The sequence below is a fragment of the Manis javanica genome, chromosome 16, assembly GCF_040802235.1.
Source record: "Manis javanica isolate MJ-LG chromosome 16, MJ_LKY, whole genome shotgun sequence".
In the NCBI taxonomy this organism is placed as follows: Eukaryota; Metazoa; Chordata; class Mammalia; order Pholidota; family Manidae; genus Manis; species Manis javanica.
In genome coordinates, this window is record NC_133171.1 from 42,428,721 (window position 1) to 42,447,973 (window position 19,253).

Sequence of the window (19,253 nt, forward strand, 5' to 3'; positions counted from 1 at the left end):
GCAATCCCACCCAACCCCCTCAGCTCCGTACACACCTGGAAGAACTTCATCCCACCAGATGTTCACATAATCATCCCGGTCAGTCCTTGACTGCTCATGGTAAAATCCCAAGGCATGCAAGATCTCGTGTTCGATGATGGCCTTATAGTCACACCCCAGGCCAACGGAAAGGTTCTGCCCCACGTGTTGGTCCCCCACCTCAGACCAGCACCTTGAAAGAGGAGTAGAGGGACATTTTCTCCTTAGAGAATCATAAGTGGCTGCAATTCCTGTGATTCCAAAACACAAGTTACAAGGAAGTACTGTTTGATTAAAGTATTTGATTAAAAAAGAAATTATCGATAGCATTCTCATAAGCTAATGGTTCACATAGGGAACTGCTTAAGTAAATAAGCAACATTCTCTGGAGGGGATGTTACGCAGCTTTAAACATGGTGGCCCATTATCAAGGTGGTACATAATCAGAGGCAAATTAGCCCTAATAGTGCATCAGCTAGAAAAAAGTAAAAATTGGCATTCTCCCTCCCTTTCACAAACCCATAAGGCATCCCAAAGAATAACACTGCTGCGTTTATGCTACCATATTAAGTTGTTTCTCAGCGGTGGCTATAGTTGATTTAAATTTCTCCTTTATACCTTAATGAATTTCCAAATGTCATATAATGAGCAGGTATACATTTTATGATCAGGAAAAAGAACCTCATTACAAAAGCAAGCCCATTTCTTTAGATGTAAGGCACTCTGCAGCATTATGACGGACAGAGCAAGCTGCTTAACTTGTTTTTGAAAATCTTCAGGCACGGGCACCCGTAACTTCCCTCAGAAAGCAGTGGGCCCAGGAGCTGCTGACCAGTGCTCTAAAGTCCTCCTAGTGCCACCTCTTGACCTTTCTCTTCCAATTATTTTTGTCATTTCTCATAAATCCAAATCCTCACCTCTATTAGCAAACCCAAAACTTTCTGCAGATTGTCTCCTTACCTATTTAAGTTGTGGAATAAGGATTTATAGTCTGACCAAAGCTCAACAAAATAAGAAATATACTGATGGCTTTAAATGTGACCCATTGATTGCAAATTCCTTGCTGACAATCCCATTGGCTTACCTGCCATTGTTTTCCCTTAAATTGTGAACGTCAGATACATTCAAGTGGGCTTAATTTCTACTCAAAGATGGATCTGAATTATTTCCTAACAGCTTTATTAAGGTATAGCTTATATACCATAAAATCTACCAGTTTTGAGTGTATGATTCAATGATCTTGGGTAAATTTCCTGAGTTGCATAAACATCAACATAATAACTTGCCTGGCAGTTGCATTTCATTACCAGGTCAGGGTTTATTCTGCAAAATATCCACATTCCACAGGTAGCATTTATTATTTATATATACTAACATCCCTTCCCTAACAGAAAGGTATAGGTTGCAGAAATGCCCTAACTCCACCACTCTGTGAATCTTTTACCTTGTTTTTCTGAACGAGCCCAGTTAACCTCCAGCTTCAGGACCCTGGGCCCTGCAAAGTTGTGGGCACTTTGGTCCAATCCTTTCCCCAGATGTCTTCTTCCCTTTCCCCTCCTTTACCTTAAATGTTACAGGCCCACTTCCTGTCCACAGGCAATAAGAGTTCCCAGATTTAGGTTTTACAGATTTAGGTTCCTCAAAAGCTGACCCACCCCTTCATCAGGTACCTGGAGACTGAGTTACAAACTGAAAAGAAGCCAAGAGAACTGTGCTGGAAAAGGGAAATTACTTCTTTGCAGAAGTAGTCACATCAGCATTGTTTTATTTTTAAAAGAAACAACTTCTTTACTTCTTCTTGCATTTAATAAAAATGATAGTGGTAATATTTCCAAAGAATGGAAATAAGAATGTCAAGAGAAACAATTATTTTTCCTGAAATTTTCAATAAATAAGGAAATGCTTTGGTACCTTCTTGAAGCTCAAGGTTGCCAAGAGACAAGAAGAAGAAATCAAAAGCAGAGAACCTCTACAATCTGTGTTCTTGGCAAGGCCTGAGCTCCCTCCATTATCTCCATTTATAGAACCTGTTAGAACATCGAACAATAAACTGCTTGACCAGAAGCAAATTCACTATCTTATCCCTAAAGTGGTTCTTCTAATATTCCTGGTGGATAAAGGTACCCCCACGAATCGTCCAGATCAAACATCTTGGAGACATCCTTGATTCCTCCCTCTTCTTAACTCCTCACATCAACTAATCACCAGATGTTAATAATTCTGCCTTTTTTCACCTCTCTTCTTTAGTGTAAATCTCTCTTACTTCTGCCCTGGAGGAGTGGGGCATCCTTTAATTGGTCTCCTGCCAGCAGTCTCACCCCCACTTCAATTCTTTATTCACTGTTGCAAAGTAACCTTTCTAAAATGGAAACATGAACTTATAATGAATGTTGCACAAAATGGCAGATTCCTTCTACTCCCCAGGCTTCTGTTTATCATCCTCCTCGCTGGCTCCATAGTTCATCCCTCTGCCTCTTACATGCAAAGCTCAGACCTTCAGAGCCTAGTGGTTTCTCCAAGTCAACCACATCTGTGTTCGCGCTTGCTCCTGCTTCTCTTCCCCTCTTTGTCTTCCTCCCCCAGCCCCTTCTCTCCAGCTCTCTCTTCCCATCCTCTTTGGGTTCTTCCCTCTCCTCTGCCTCTGTGTCCTTCTCCCTCCTCACTTGACCTTCAGTGTGGCTTTCCCCGGCGTTTCACCTCACGCTGTGTCAGAGGACTTGCCTCTGTCCTCCTGTAGCCCACAGCACTCTCCGGAGCACACGGAAACCATTCACTTGTTTCTCCACCACTTCTGTCTGTCAACCGTAAACCTCATGAGGTCTAAAACTGTGCCTCAGGCTTCTTTGTACCTAGAGACTAGCACACTTCTTGGCATATAAGAGATATTCATAAATTTCATTTTTAGTAAAAGTATGAGCTAAGAAAATAACTCAGGTAAGGTGCTTGCATCTAAGTAGTCCATAGAATTTTTTTTTGATTGCTATTTTTTTTTGCATACTTTTTCTTAAGAGGTTGCCTTGTGTGCTAATTTCTTTCCTCATCTCTGTTGTCCATAGATGATTAATGCAACAGTCAGAACCAAACAACCAAATCCAGGCAACACCCAGAGGCAGTGAGGGGAGCTGCAGTAGGAGGAAGGAGCTCCAGGTGGGTCTTGAGGAGGCACACCTACAGTCACAGCAGATGGCAGCTTCCCGTCCCAACCTCTTGCAGCTCCAGTTGGTTGGCATAAACCACGGAAGAAAAAGGGCTTTTTTCTTCTTCAAAATAAATAACTATGAAGAACAAATTTATACTAAAATTTTTCAGAGGTCCAGCCAACAGAGGACTATAATTTAAAATAGTTCCATAAAAAGGGTGTACTTTACACTTTAATAAACCTGATTTTTGTTTAAAAAGTACTACAATTTAAAACATGACTTGAACCTAGGAAAAGAATGGAAATAAACATCATTGGGACTCAGAGGTATCCAAACACCTTATTCTCTACACAGTACATTTAAAATGTTATACAATTTTAAAATTCAGAGAAAGATTTTATTTTGCTTTTAGTTTCTTTCCAATTTCTTCTTTTAGTCTTTGAAGGACATGGCACTTTCTGCAAACCAAAGGATGCATGATTTTCATGCTCTAAAATTTCATACTAACCCATTAAACTGCTGAAATATGATATATGAGCTCTCTCCTTCATAGGGTTTGAAATCCACACAGGACTTGAGGCGGAACATCTCAAAGGCATAGAGAATGGCTCCTTTGGCATTCAGCTCTGGAGAAATCAGTAAAAACATTAGTGGGCATTATGTAGATCTTAGAAAAAATACGTAATACAGCTTAGAGAAAATCATGCCACCACGTGAAATCCACAAAGGTCTATTATGGAATTTTTGGTAGTAAATAGATTCCTTGGAAACTGAAACAGCGAAATGAGTTGTGGGTATAAACATTAAGGGCATACTCTAAAGGTGTAATGTGAACATAATAGCAAATAAGAACACTCGCATGTGTAGGTGGAGGAACAAAATCATAAAATAACTTCCTCATTTTCTCCCCTTCCCTGTCCTCCCAATTCAAGCAGAGATTCTGTGTGCATTGCCGCAGGACAGTCCCACTGCAGAGAAGAAGACAGAGTGACTGCACGCCGTTTCTGTTCTCTGTATAAATAAAATACCTTGGGAGAGAAGCAGTGAGGATGATGTTCAGCCCAGTCTTAACAAGACACCCACTTTTGCTGGAGGAAGACAGCAGAGCTAAATGAAGTTTGCATGTTCTAGAGGCATAAGCACATCTGGCCTTTCGCCCTTCTTCCCTACAAGACCCCTAGGGAGATGGCGAAGCTACACAGCTAGCACTGCTGACAGTCTTGGGAAAGATTTCTCTAACCCAAGCTTGGAACCAAAGCAGCAGAAGCTTAATGGAACTGACAGGGCAAGAACGGTAGTAACCTGAAGGTCAGGACCAGTGACCAAAGATCAAACGTCTTCCCTCTCACCTGATATGCACACTCCGTGGCATCACGTAAGACAAGCATGGTGTGGGGAAGACACTCCAGGGGAATGGAAATTATGTTTTACTTTGTGTGTGTGTGTGTTTCTCCCATCAAATCATTGAAGGTGGGGCTCTAAATTAAAGATTAAGCAAACTTATATAAAATAAAGTTATAATTCTTGTACGTTTCATTTCGTGCATTCTCTCAAAGAGTTCAAAATTCTTGACAGTTTACCAAACACATCTCACGTTTTCTTGGCCCTCATTTCATTTAAGAAACTATGAAGTTGGAGATTCCAGAATTTGGAACTCATAAGATTATATCAAGGTCATTAAAGATGTAGTCATTGGGATAATCAGTAAAGTAATTGTCGAAATAAAACATAATAACCGCAAAGACCTGCTTCAACCTACTGGAGGGTTTTCAAGGACTTGTACCTATTCTTATTTCTACAATATGAAGATAGATACCCAAACAGACTGGTTGTCACAAAACCATAAGAAAAAAATTATTAAAGTCTTTGTCTATAAGGTTATGTTACTTTTGTTAACCTCAGCCAAATAGTGAGAGTGCTCAAGAGTGGTTAATTTTAAAATCACAGCTCTTGTGCCCTCTCACACCTGAAAAAACTAAAAAGGGAATTAAGCAACTATGTAATAATGTGGTAAAGGCTGTCCTGATGTCATTCAAAAGAAAAAAGTGAAAATAAAGCCCACTTGAAGCCCCCTTCTCCACCAGAAAGCCAGCCCCGAGTGTCGCTCTGCTGAATGCATGAACCACACTTGATATTTTTGTGCGCTGTCTTTCTGTACATGGTCTGTACTATTGGCTCCTTAAGAGGAGAGAATGCATCTTTTACCTCATTGTATTCCTAGTTCTCAGTCCTTGCTTTGCCCTGACATAGTCAGTTTGAAAGAGTTCTATCCGAACAATCTTAATTTGTTATGAAAACCACTAGACCTTCTTAATCCTGAATCAAATAATATGAGAAGAGTTAGCTTCAGACATCAGTGATTTTACATATTGGAAGATGAGCCTAGCAAGGGTAACTACACTCAGTATAAGAACCTCTGAGGAAATTTTGATTTTAGCAATGGTAGAGGAGCTTGAATCTGACAAACTGTCCCACAGATAACAATTACAACTTTGGACAAAAATAAGTAAAAGAACACTTGAATGCACAGGAAAATGACTAGAATGGGCAGAAACTGGAGGAGAGTTTATCCTTGAAAGAAGGAAATTTCACTGGCCAAAATTTATATTTACAAAGCATTCTGTAGAAAGGCACTCCCCAATTCTTTCAGTGCAAGGAAGAGAGAACTCAAGACTAAATCTGCAGTTGTATCCCCTGACATCTCACAGAGAAGAGTTTGGAATTGCCAGACGGTTGGGAATCAAGTGGGGAATTCTGGAAAGGAAAGAGCCATGATTGACTTGGGGAAGTGGTAGTTACAATATCAGTCTACAAACACCTTTGTCTTACCCAGGAACTTCTTATGAATGGAGGAAGACCCCAAGAGTAGCAGGTTGAAGGCTAATTTAATTGAACAGATATTTGAGTTGCTGCTCACCACAGTAGAAGAGAACTTGGAGGTTGAGCCATGCCGATTAGAGAGGATGGGAAAACTTGTAAGCATTCCACCGAAACCCCAGAGAGGCCATGGCTTAAGAATAAAGACTATGTCCCAACACCAAAGAGTTTGTTTTGAACTAAGGACAAAACAAAAACAAAACCTCCACAAATCCAAGATGATCAGTCAGTAATTTAACTGCTGTAACAAAAATTAACACTATTCAGAGGAGAAGAACAGAATGCAGTGTTATTATATATTTGCTTAAGGATTTAAAGAAAAAAGATAAATACACAAAGAATCTCAGCAGAGAAATAGAAATTTAATTTAGAAACAAATGAAAATTCTATCAGTATTATATATAAAATGAAAAATACACTGGATGAGTTTAATAGCAGACTGGAGATGGTAAAAGAGAAAGAAAAATATTGAGAACAATGAAAAGCGCTTTAGTGACCAATGAAAAAATACCAAGTTGTCTAATTAGTCTCTGAGGGACCTGAGATGCTCAGAAAAAATATTTGAGTACATATGGCTCAAGATTTCTCATATTTGGTTATTTTTAAAAAACTACCTTGCACATCTATGAAGTTTGGTAAACCTAAGCTGGATAAATACAAAGAAAACCAACAAAAGCATATCATAGTCAAATGTTAAAAACTAAGGTAAAAGAGAAAAATATTAAAGCAGAAAAAAATGACACATTTCATACAGGGTAACAACAATATGAAAGATGGAAATCAGAGACAATGTAACTGGGATAAAATATTTGCAAAATACATAACCAACAAAAGACTTGAATCCAGAATATATAAAGAACTCCTACAACTCAAAAATGAATAGACAAACACCTTAATTTGTAAAATGGGTGAGCTATTTAAATAGGAATATTATTAGGAAAGGTATATCAATGATCAATAAGTAAAGGAAAAGGGGGTCAACATCATTAGTCATCATGGAAATGAAAACTAAAATCATGATAAAATAGCATTCCATGTCCACAAGTATGGGTAAAATTAAAAACAATGACAACACCAAACTGTTGATAAGGATGTGGAATAAAGAATTCTCCTTCATCATTTATGGCAGTGTAAAATGGAACAAGCACTTTGCAAGAAGTCCAACACTAAACTTACATCTATATTATAACCCAGCAATTTCACTTTTAGGTATTCACATTAGGAACATGAATATAAAAGCATATATTCAAAACAAGCTGTACAAATACATTCGTGGTAACTTTATTCAGAGTAGCCAAAACATAGAATCAACTCAGTGTCCATCGAAAGGAGAATGGTTAAGTAAGTTGTGATATACTGTATTTATATAATGGAATGCCACTTAATAATAAAAGAAGAAACTACTGATACAATATTTATGAGTCTCAGAAACATTTTACTGAGTAAAATAAACCTTAATAAAAATATATAATATATAATTCCATGTGAATGAAATTCTAGAACAAAACTCATCTGCGTTTTTTAAAAAAAGTAGTAGCTATTTTGGAATGGTGAAAATAACAATAAAGGAGAATTAGAGAATGTTTTGGGATGATAAAAATGCTCCATATCCTAATAGAAGTTGTGTAAGTACTCTTACAATATGTAATTGTAATGTGTAAATTGTAGAGGTGTATAAATATCTTAAAACTCATTGAAGGCTCATGCATTTTATTTTATGTGCTACTTAGATAAAACAGAGCCATAAATAAATATTGAATTCTAGCTAAAGATATGCATGCAGAAGTGTTTGGGGTGAAGAGTACTGGTGCTTGAGCATCTCTTTGAAATGCATCAAAAACAGAATGGATTGAGATGGATAGAAGGATGGACAAGATAGATAGGTGAATAAAGCAAATACAGCAAAATGTTATTTGTATAATGTAGGTGATAAGTATATGACTGTTCACCATAAGATACTTTTACCTTTTTGTGTATTTAAGAGTCTTGATAATAAAATGTTGAAGAAGAAAATAGATGACTTTAATGTGCTAAAGAAAGATATAACTATCAACCTAAATTTTATTTCCAATAAAAATATTCTTCCAAACAAATGCAAAAAAAGGTTATTTTAAAGAAAGAAGAAAATTTGTCACCCAAAATTTTCTCTATAAGAAATTCTAAAGGAAGTTCTCAGACTGAAGAGAAATGACACCAGATAGGATCTCAGACCTACAACAGAAATGAAGAGCAACAGAAATTGCAAGTATAAAAGGAAGTATAAGAACTATCCTTTTAATTAATTAATTTGACTTAAAACCTTATTATAAAGTTTTTTAAAATATGTAGTTGTAAAGTATGAACCAATAATAGCATAAAAGGCAGGGATATAAATGCAATTTACTCTTGAAAATGCTTGGGTTTTATGCAAAATGGCACATTATTAAGACTAAGGTACTATCACATGATTAAGAGAGCAAATTATAATCCCTAGGGCAAGCCTTACAGAATAATATAAAGGGATTTCCAATACAAGAATTAAAGTGAAATAGTAAAATATTGGATTTAACCAAAAGAAGTCAAGAAAATCAGGAAAAAAAGAATAGAAGACAAATAACAAAATGATAGTTCTAAATCAAACTATATCAATAATTATGTTAAATGCAAATAAACTAAAGACTCCAACTGAAATTCAGAAGTTGATAGACTGAATAAGAAAGTGAGGCTGAAATACATATTGTCTAAGAGAGATACATTTTAAATATAAACACATTATTAGGTTGGAATAAAATATGGGAAAATGTATATGTAATGCAAACAGCAGGTATTGAAAAATTGGGGTGGCTATATTTAAATTAGACAAAGTAGACCTCAAAGCAAAGAGGATCACCAGACATAAAGAGAAACTCCTATAGATGATAAAAGAGTCAATTTATCAAGATGGTTTAACAATGTGTTTACACAGAATAACAGAACTTCATGAAAGTGCTAGGGAAGAAATGAACAAATACCAATTGCAGTTAAAGATTTTAAAACTCGTTAAACGATAAAACAATTAGTCAAAAACTCAATACAGATAAAACTATCTGAACAACACCAACAATAATCACCTTGACCGTTGACACTGATAAGATAATATGCTCCAAGATAATACAAATTCTCTTCAAGTGCACTTGGAACATTCACCAAGATAGACCATAGTTAGACCACAAAACATGTCTCAGTAAATTTCAGAAGATTTCAATCTTATAAAATATGTTCTTTGAACTCAACAAAATTAAACTAGAAATCAATAATAGAATACCTAGAAGAGCTCCAAATATTTGGAAATTTAAAAAAACATATTTCTAGTTAACCCATGGATTTTTAAACAACCACAGCAGGAATCAGAAAAGATCTAAACTAAATTTTAATAAAGATACACATTATCAAAATGCATAGAAAGTAGTAACAGCAGCCTTCCAGTAACATTTATAGCTTTAGATGCCCTATGCAACATTATATTATATAAGAAAAATGAAGGTTTAAAATCAGCAATAGAAATTTCCATCTTAAATACTAAAAAAGAAGAGCAAGTTAAGCCTGAAGTAAATAGAAGAAAGGAAACACACAAGACCAGAGCAAAAAGCAACAAAAGAAAAAGCAGAGAAACGAGAGGAAATCGACAAAAGTTGGTTCTTTGAAAAGATTTAAAAAATCAACATGCTGCTTAAAAAAACAACAAAAAAGGCAAGTCACAGATCGGGAGAAATTTTTCACTATATATTTCTGGCAAAAGATATTATTCATAATTTATCAAGTTCTACAAATGATAAAAAGACAATATAATTTAAAAAATAAGACTCACAGAACCACTTAATGAAAGAAGATACATAAATGGCTAATAGCACATGAAAACATGCTAAATATCACGAGTCATTAGGAAAATGCAAATTAAAATCACTGTGAGGTATCATTTCACAATCACTAGAATGGCTACAACTGGGAAGATTAATACCACGAATGTTAGTGAGATTGTGGAGCAAATGGGACACAGACATTCTTAGTGAGAATGAGAAACTGCACAGCCACTCAGAAAAAGTGGCATTTTCTTATAAATTTATATATATATTTACCATATGATTAAGCAATTTATTCTTATTTACCCAAGATAAACTTAAAAAATACATCCACAGACTTGTACAAAAATGATCATAGCAGCTTTCTTCATAACAGCCCCAAACTTGAAAAAGCCCAATGTCTGTCAACTGAAAAATGGGTAACAGTTGCAATATATTCATATAAAGGAATATTGCTGAGTAGTAAAGAAGAATTAACTTCTGGTCCACAACGATATGGAAAAACTTCAAAAACATGTTAAGCAAAAGAAGCCAGATACAAATGAATACATACTAGGTGATTCCATGTATCTGTAATCACCATAAATTAGGTAAAACTAACCTGTAGGGGAAAAAATTAAATGGTAGTGTCCACTTAAGGAGTGGGGATGTGGAAACACACAGGAAGTTTCTGGAGTGCTTAGAAGTGTGGGTTAGTTACATTAAGTTTATGGGTTTATCAAAAGTCATATGTGACTGATTTATATATTCTACTCTATGTGGAATTCTCTTAATAAAGGAATTGTATATAAATATCAAGCTCTAATTAGTATGTTTGCTTTTCACAGTAATACGGGCCCAGGCATCCGAACTTTTCTGAACTCTAAAGTGAATCTCATGTGGTGCTAGTTGAGAACTCCCACTGTATCCTTTCTGCTGTGACCTTATTTCAGGCCCCCTGTCTTCACTCTTGCTCTCTGTTAATCTGCCATTAACCTTGACCTTGCTACTCAAAGTGTAGGCTATTTGACATGCAAAATCTCAGGCCCCACCCCTAACCTACTCTGCATTATAAGAAGATCCTCAGGGGACCCACATGCACATTGAAGTCTCAGAAGCACTGACTTACACTCCACCAAGACAGGGTGAGGGTTAAATAAAATACCAGGTGAAGGCACAGTGTCTGGTACATACTAGTGACTCAATAAGTATGTCAATGTCTTCATGGGATGGAGATATGTAGGTGTGATGAACAGGAAGAAATATTATCGAGATAAAAAGGCTTTTTAAAAATTGGTGGTTTTTTAATCACATGCTGGTTCATGAATTTGCAAGTGTGCCAACAAACACTGGGAGGAAAAAACTCAATATTTCCAAAACATGAAAATAACATTTGTTTATATCTAGCTCTTTTCCAGAAAAAGGATTGGAGGCAGCACTGGTAACAGTGATGGGAAATATTGAAACATCATCTACATCTTCCCAGAGAGGGAGCAGCCTAGAAACCCATTAAGATTAAGCAACCCTCTCCTCTGGAACCTTCCTTTATCTATGCAGGTTAGACCTCACAGGCACTGCATCATGATCAGCTGCTTTAGGTCAGCCTGTCCACACATGTCTTCTAATATTCATTTTTACCAAATATTATTTCCAACATGAATAAAACAAAACTTTTCCAGTCATCTGTCTTAAGATAGAGAAAATAATAGAAAGTGTTAATACTGAGGAACAAGGACTATGAACATGTGAATTATAGACTTCTCTATTTTTTTAATTATTTTTAAAGTATTTGATTCTCAATATCTCACACTGGTTAAGCAGCAGTAATGTCATGTCTTTCATCCCATAAAATAAAGAATCACCAGGGCTTGGAAACCCTCTTATACGTTGGTGATTACTTCCAATCTGGAGCTGATAAACAGGAAGAGAGGGAAAGAAGAGAGATAAATATGAGGCTCTAATGAGTTGATATTAATATTACCTAGATTGTCAGCCAGAATGTAAGGAATGGGGAACTTCCACCTGGAATTGGGGTTTCTCAAGCCATTTCTGGAGTTCTGTGGAAACACAGGCAAAGATGACTGGGAAGGTTAGTCCTTGAGGTCCCCTTGGCCTCCTCCTTCACTAAACTTTCACACCACAAACAATCTGTCACACAATTTAAACAAATTTACTAGCATTTGTCTTCTGGTTGTAATTAAAGCGATAGAAATTACAGACAATCTGGAAAATTCTGAAAAATTAGGAGGAACAAAATAAAGGAAACCTGCAATTTCCAAGAACTGGGTGAGCCACTTTAAATATGTTGGTGCATTTCCTTCATTCTCATTCTGCATTTACTAGGAAAATTAGGTAGGCAAGCAATGTAGTAATTACAGACTCTTGGTACTGTTTGCTAATTTTTTCATCTGTTCTTGTCATCCCCAACCACAGTGGAAGTCCTTGTGGGTACAGATTATGGATTAGATTCTTTCACCTCCTCCACGGTGCCCATCCCAGGGCTGTACACAGAGTAGAGGCTCACAGTGCAATGGCTGAGCCAGTCCTGAGGGATGTTACTGTGTCATCAGCAGATGCTCACCTGTAGGAGGATGTCCCCTTGAAAGAGGTCCAAGCCTGCAGCTAGATGTGGATTTAAAAAAATACATATTTGAATGAGCATTACAGAAAGGAAAATCTCATAATAAAATCGATCTTTTCCATTGTAAATCTTTATGTGGTGAAAATAATGCAAAAATGTTCCCTCTAATTGAGCACATGTAAATAGCCAATAAATTGCATATATTGTCACATCCTCTGTTTTCATTTGTGGAACAAAGAAACTTTGTCCAAGAATCTTAAAAGTAAAAGATGAGTTATAAGGGATCTTTTTGATCATTGATTCCAAACCTGTCATGGAGTCAGGAAGTGATGGACTAGATATCCAGCAGCGAGCGAGCTTAGAATTCCTGACTTTCCTTCCAGGGACCCTCCTGCTACTATTTCTGACCCTAAGAAAATGGGTTGATTTTTGTTCTTTCCCAGGAAAAAACAATGGTACCCTCCAAAGCCAAATACGGATAGTTCCACTCAAAACTACTTCCAAACATCTTCCAAACATCTGCTGTCAGGATCTTAGCAGAGATCACTTTCTCCCTAATGGTATACCTTGATTCTGGCCTCAGGCTATTTCTGAATATAACAAAATCTTCCTTAAAATGGAAGATCCTCCTGGAAAATTTTAAAAGCATTTGAAAGAATGTTACTACTTATCACAAATCTCCTGTTTGACAAGCATCCTCCCCTATAAAACATAATCTACCTCAGACAGGATTGTTGGATTACACTTCATTTTGAGAACAGCCCCAGATCTACATCTGGGAAGTCAAGCTCGAGTAATGACCCCACCCTCACATGGTCACAGAGGTCTCATTGGGCAAAGCCCCTGGCTCGTTTAGGACCCAGGTTTGGTCTCTGCAAGTGACACCACTGAGGTTTTAGGTATTATGGGGAGGCATGGTTCCACTTACTAATGACTGACTAAGGCTGTCCCTGCATCCCCTCTTTCCTCATGCACACGCTTCCTAGATTTTCTTAACCTCCATAACCCTGACCTGTGTACACGTAACAGCAGAAGTCAACAACAAGAAGCAGTGGCACCACTGGTGCACCAGCAGTCGGCCCCAGGTTTTGAACTGCCTTTTCACTAGGGTTACTATATCCTGGTCCATCCATACTCTTGCCTTTGCTTGTCACGAGCAAAAGTATGCATTTCCTAACACCTGGCCTGGATCGGGGATGGGGCTGAGGAGAAGGCTCTTCCAGAGTGATAAGAACAAGCCCACCTGGACCTTGGCCCCAGTGGTTGGTCAGCACAGATGTAGTCATGGAGGGGTGAGAGCATGCAGCAGGAGGAATATTTCCCAAAGAAGGACATATCCATGGAAAGCAAGCCTCGATCTATTCGCAATCCAATTTGTTTATGTAGCATATACTTACTAAGTGCCTAATATTTCCATTATTATAGATACTGGGGGTATAACAGAGAATAAAACAAAGCCCATAGGGAGATGACATTCTTGACTGTGGGGTGGAAGGGAGACAAACAAATAAATGTAGAGTACAACAGATGATGAACAACAATTTAAAAAGAAAACATGGAACAGAGTAAGAAAAAGAGTGCTGAGATATTTTGGTTGATATTTTATAAAGGGTGGTCAGGGAAGGCCGCCCTGAGGAGGAGGCATTTAAGCAGAAATCTGATGAAGTAGGAAGTGAAGGAAAAGTACTGAAAGCAAAGGCAACAGCAGATAGAAATGTTGGGTATAAGTGTTTCTAGTTTTGTAATCTTCAAATAGTGCTGCACTGTCAGAAGACCTAGAGGTCTTCACTGCCATATGTGATTTTAGCCAAGTCACCCCAAACACAAACGACCTCCTAGCCTTCTTGCAAAATAAAAATAGCACTTAACTCCACAATAAAATTTGACAAATAAATATGTAATTGGATATAAAACCTTTTGTAAACTATAAGGTATTTATGGTCATGAATACTGGTTTCCCACCAATCTTAGCCAAAGATACCCAAAATATAGAAGAGGCTTCTCCCTCATTTTAGAAGTAGGCCAAGAAAGGAAAAAAAAGTTGGTAATTCAGCTTCTGTCTCCTCTCAACGATGTTGGATTTCTTGAAGAAATGTGTTTTTGGACATGTTAAAATGGAAATACTTTCACACTCTCCTCTAAGTCCCAAACAAACAGCTGTTAGTGAAAATGACAGGCCTTAGAGGGTCTGGAGCTTCCCCCACTCACCCCCTACCCCCACCCCACACTAAATATAACCATAGGTTTGCATAGTCCTTATATTTTTCTTTAGCAGACAGAATAATCATCCTTTTTCCTTTCCTTTTTTCAAAATGGAAACTGGAAAAATAAAATTCTTATGAACAGAAATCTTGTTATACATTTCTAGATCCATCGAGCACACAGTGTTCTCCCAGAACATCCGGTCTAGCCATCATTATCTTTCCACACTTTTCATTTTTCAAAAACTGAAAATTCTAATGAAGCACCAATAAACATTTCTCCCCCAAAGTTACCCTACACCCTATTATGAAGGTAAGCACTTTTCAGCAATCTTATCACAGGATTTGAAATTGTTTCAAGGCATAAATAATACAGAAATGGAACCCACCTAAATTGATTTCTGAAATATCCTTCTGCTCATCAAAAACTGCATCATGTACTGTTAAGAGTAGGAAAAAAATGTTACTAGACTTGCTGAAAAAGAGAGAAAAAGTTTCAAAGCACTCTGAATGCATTTCAATTGATTCTTACCATTTTCTTTAGAAGGATATTTAATCTGAAAGGAAATAAATACACAGAACATGGGTAGTGTATACAAGAATTCATATTTCTAAATCCCCAGAAGAGTAGAACTGTACTTACAGATACCGCAGCTACACGGGCAACAAGCAAGATGAAAGAGAGAAAGCAGGGTCTGGCCCAAACCATTGTTGCAAGTGAAGAGCTGAGCAAAGACACCTTATGATAAAGACCTTTTGGACCTTGCCCCGGCTGTCATATTAGAAACTTTGACCCTTCTGTATATACCCTAGCACTTAGGAAGAAAAAGGATTCAAAGAAAATGCCATTGATCCTGTTGAGGACAGACACTAAGTTTAACACAAAAGCTCAAGGCTCAGAGACAAGGGCAGAGTTTGAGTAAGTTAATACTGAGACGAGCATAGAAAAATCAATAGCTTTCCTATACACCAGCAATACCTGTTCATATAATAGACAAAAGATCCATCTCTGAGTAGCAAAAAAGAATCTACAAATGATTGTGAAGGTAGTTAAATCTAATGAAACATGAGTTAGAGTTTTATGGAAATGTTACAAAGCAATTATCAAAGGACAGAGAAAAGATCTATTTATCTACACAAATATATATATAGTTTTATACATAAGAGATATTCATGGATGGGAAGACTCGGTAAAAAAAAAGATGGTCATTATGTCTATAAAGTCAATGTTATTCCAATAAAAATGTTAACAGGGTTTCGTGGAACTGGACAAACTGATAAACTCTTTCTGGAATTCACATGAAAGAGTAAACCCTCCAAAATAGGTAAGAGAACTGTGAAAAGGAAAATGAGGAGACGGGACCTGCCCCAAAAGAATGTCAAGAACTTTTCTGAAGTTATGGTAGAGAGTGTGATATTGCCAAAAAAGAAGGAACAATGGGTCTCTAGAATGGAATAGGCTTTCATATATGAGAGAAACCAAAAAAATCAAAAGGGAAATTTTGGTCTTTTCAATAATGATGTTGGAACAATAGCATTTCCACTATTCACAAAAATGCACTCTGAATTGATTAGGGATATAATATGGAAATCTAAACTTCAGAAAAATACTTGTAACCTTGAGGTGAGAAAAGATTGCTTCAGCAAGAAAAAAACCTATAGAAATCCTAACTTTGCCTATATCAAAATTTAAACTTCCTTATGACAAAAGACACAACATAGTTACAGATGGAAGAAGATATTGATACTGGATCTAATGAGATAAAAGTAAGTTGTCCAGGGAATATAAAGGAATTCCTAGGATTTTATATTCCTTGGAATATAAAAGAACAAAAAAGATGATCTAAGAGAAAAATGGGCAAATACATGAGCATGAAATTCACAGAAAAGCAAACTCAAATGGCCAATAAACATGTAAAAATATTTTCAATCTTACAAGTAATCAGAAAAATGCAATTCAAAGAACAAAAACATGACACCTCAATCTCAGATTGGCATAAATGATGAAGGCTGACAATATCAATTGTTGGTAAGAACATGAGGAAATAGGCAATTTTATACACTACTACTGGTGGGATAGTAATTTTATATTATCTAATAATTTGAAATGTGCATAGATTGTAAGCTAGAAATTCCACTTCCAGATATATACCCCAAAGAAATTTGCATGTAGGTACACAAAGTACCATGTAATATATTCATTGCAGGAACTTTTCTTCTTCGTAACAGTAAAGAACTGGAAAATGTGTTTATACTAGAAGAAAAACGTTAATTCTGGGGCACATTCAGTTATGCATATGTAAACATTTAACAATCAGCTCTCTGAATAAAGAAACTCTTATTTTTAGTGTTTGCTGATTTCTGGAGTCTAAACACTCCTACCATGGTCAATGTCAAGCTCCCAACACTATGTCACTGTGGGCTTTACCTGCCCCAACATCTTACACACGTGAGGTATAAGAATCCTTGGATTCAGAGCAATCCTCTAGGTCTAGATCCTGCTTGTCTCCACCTCAGACTCTCTACAAGATCAGGTGGGCTAGTCCTGCCAGAAGACCACTTTCTATAGAAAAGCACTTCCCCAGGCAGAAAATGGGGCTTCCTGGACTATAAAGCAAGAGGCATGACAGCTGGGTGCCAGCTTCTGATGGACAGAGGAGGTCCATGATTGACCCATTTGACCACTGACAGGTTGTAAAGAAGCGGTAGGGTGTCCTCTCCCACCCTTTCAGACCAATGGAAGCCACCAGTATTCGCCAAAAGTATCTCAACTTTCAAGCAGCTAAAATGGCTTAAGTTAACAAACACAATCTTTGCAATTAAAAAATGGGTGGGAAGGGACTTGATAAACATCATCTTAATGAGAATAATTGTCTTTAAGTATCAGGGAGAAAAACACAAGAGACTTTTATTTCTTAAATGTATTATTTAATTTTTCTCAAATTCTAAAACAGTTATGACAGAAATGAATATTTATTAATTCTGGAGGCTGGGAAGTAGGGGTTTAGGACTCTGTGGTTTTGTTTTCTAACCAAGAGTGTTACCCTTACTTTGGCACTTCTCCCTACTAAATCTCAGAATTTTAACTAGGTAGTAGTAGGGCTGCTTAACTGTCTCCACCTTCCCCTGCCTCCAGATGTGCTTTTATTTTTCCCTTCTTTCTTAAATTTATCTGAGCAGTGTACTCTATTGATGGGTTTGGGATAGATAGGAATTTAAGTCCTACCTCTATCATTGACTAGCTGTGGCACTTTAGGCACCTGCTTTCGATGTATACAATGGACAGTGGTGTTGCTTCATGGGACTAATGTAAGGATTCAGTGAGATATCCTACATAAAGCACTGACAGCAGAAACATAAGAAGCACTGTATGAACTATAGCTCCTTCAGTCCCTCCTATTGCCTCCTGGCAAGAGGCAGGCAACAGGGACACAGAGCTCAGCATACAACTTGCTCAGCAGAACCTCCACTGATGGGATCATAGGTCTTCAGCAGACACAACTCCCCTCTAGTGATTTTCTTTTTATGATCTTGATTGCAAGTGCTAATGATTACCAGATATTTGCAGTCTTCAGCATTTCATGTCCCAGTCAAGTGAGCGAGGCTGGAGTCTTAAGTCTGAGATGTGAAGGGTTTATGGCTTTGCAGTTAAAAGATAGACTATGCACTCCACTGGGCAAGGTCCATGTTTTATTTTCTGTATCTGTTCCAGGATCTGGGCATGTAGTAGGCAGTTAGTGATTATGTTGAGTAAAAACCAGTAAAATACCATTTTCTTTGAAGGTATTGGATGCAGTGACTTGCTTTGATCTCAGTGAAGGCATTTTACAAACTGACCAGTCGAGAAAGCAATGTGAGGGTTGGATGAGGAAAGACACTGGCTGGTGGGAAGAGGAAAATCCTCCCTTAACTGTGGTGAGTCAGTCCCAGCCTCATGAGAGCCCAGACCAAGACCCACTGGGGCTGGGCTGGGAGGCTGGCCATGTCCTCTTACTCCAACTGCTTCTCAGGAATGTTCTCTGTCCTCTGCATCCTCCACTTCCTACCCTCTTTCCAGACACAGCTCCCTTCTGCTTCACCCCGGAGCTCACCCGCAATCTGCTGTCAGTTAGCCTCTGACCCAGCTGCCCTCGCTGTTCCTCCAGGGGATCAACATATTAACAGGGGCTTGAGGGCTATTAGAGCAAGAGTTGGCAAACTCCTTCTAAAAGGGTCAGAGAGTAATTACTTTAGGCATTGTGAGCCATGCGATCCCCATAGCAACCATTCGGCTCTGCTATTGCGTCAGGAAAGCAGCCATAGACATAGACGATGAGGTAAAGGAATGAGCATCGCTGCTTTGCCAAAAAACTTCATTTACAGAAACAAAGGGGCCTAGTTTGCTGACACCTGAGTTTTAGAGAACCGAGCCGTATGTGGTGGAGATTGTGACAATTGTAACAGAAGTAGCATAGCAGCAGCCAACATGCTCATAGGTCTTACCGTGAGCGAGGCACGTTCTCAGGATCTAAAGTACAATTGTTCACTTAATCCTCTCAACAGTTCTATGAAGTAAGTAGTACTATTAATCCTGTTTTACAGATTAAGAACAGGACCCAAAGATTAAGAAACCTGCCTAAGGCCACACAGCTCCTAGCAA

General features: G+C 37.6%; 1 protein-coding gene across 1 annotated transcript in view; it reads right to left on the reverse strand.

The window, feature by feature from the left end:
• The window catches only part of MEP1A (meprin A subunit alpha), a 32,727-nt gene extending 17,367 nt beyond the window's left edge, over positions 1-15,360 (reverse strand). Inside the window, exons 1-7 of the mRNA XM_037013748.2 lie at positions 15,258-15,360; positions 15,147-15,171; positions 15,004-15,054; positions 12,414-12,454; positions 11,814-11,889; positions 3,667-3,784; positions 36-211 (exon numbers count right to left, since the gene is read on the reverse strand). Of these exons, the coding sequence (XP_036869643.2) occupies positions 36-211; positions 3,667-3,784; positions 11,814-11,889; positions 12,414-12,454; positions 15,004-15,054; positions 15,147-15,171; positions 15,258-15,323 (553 nt within the window). The 5' untranslated portion in view covers positions 15,324-15,360. The remainder of the gene's footprint in view (positions 1-35; positions 212-3,666; positions 3,785-11,813; positions 11,890-12,413; positions 12,455-15,003; positions 15,055-15,146; positions 15,172-15,257) is intronic.
• Between the last annotated feature and the right edge of the window lie 3,893 nt (positions 15,361-19,253).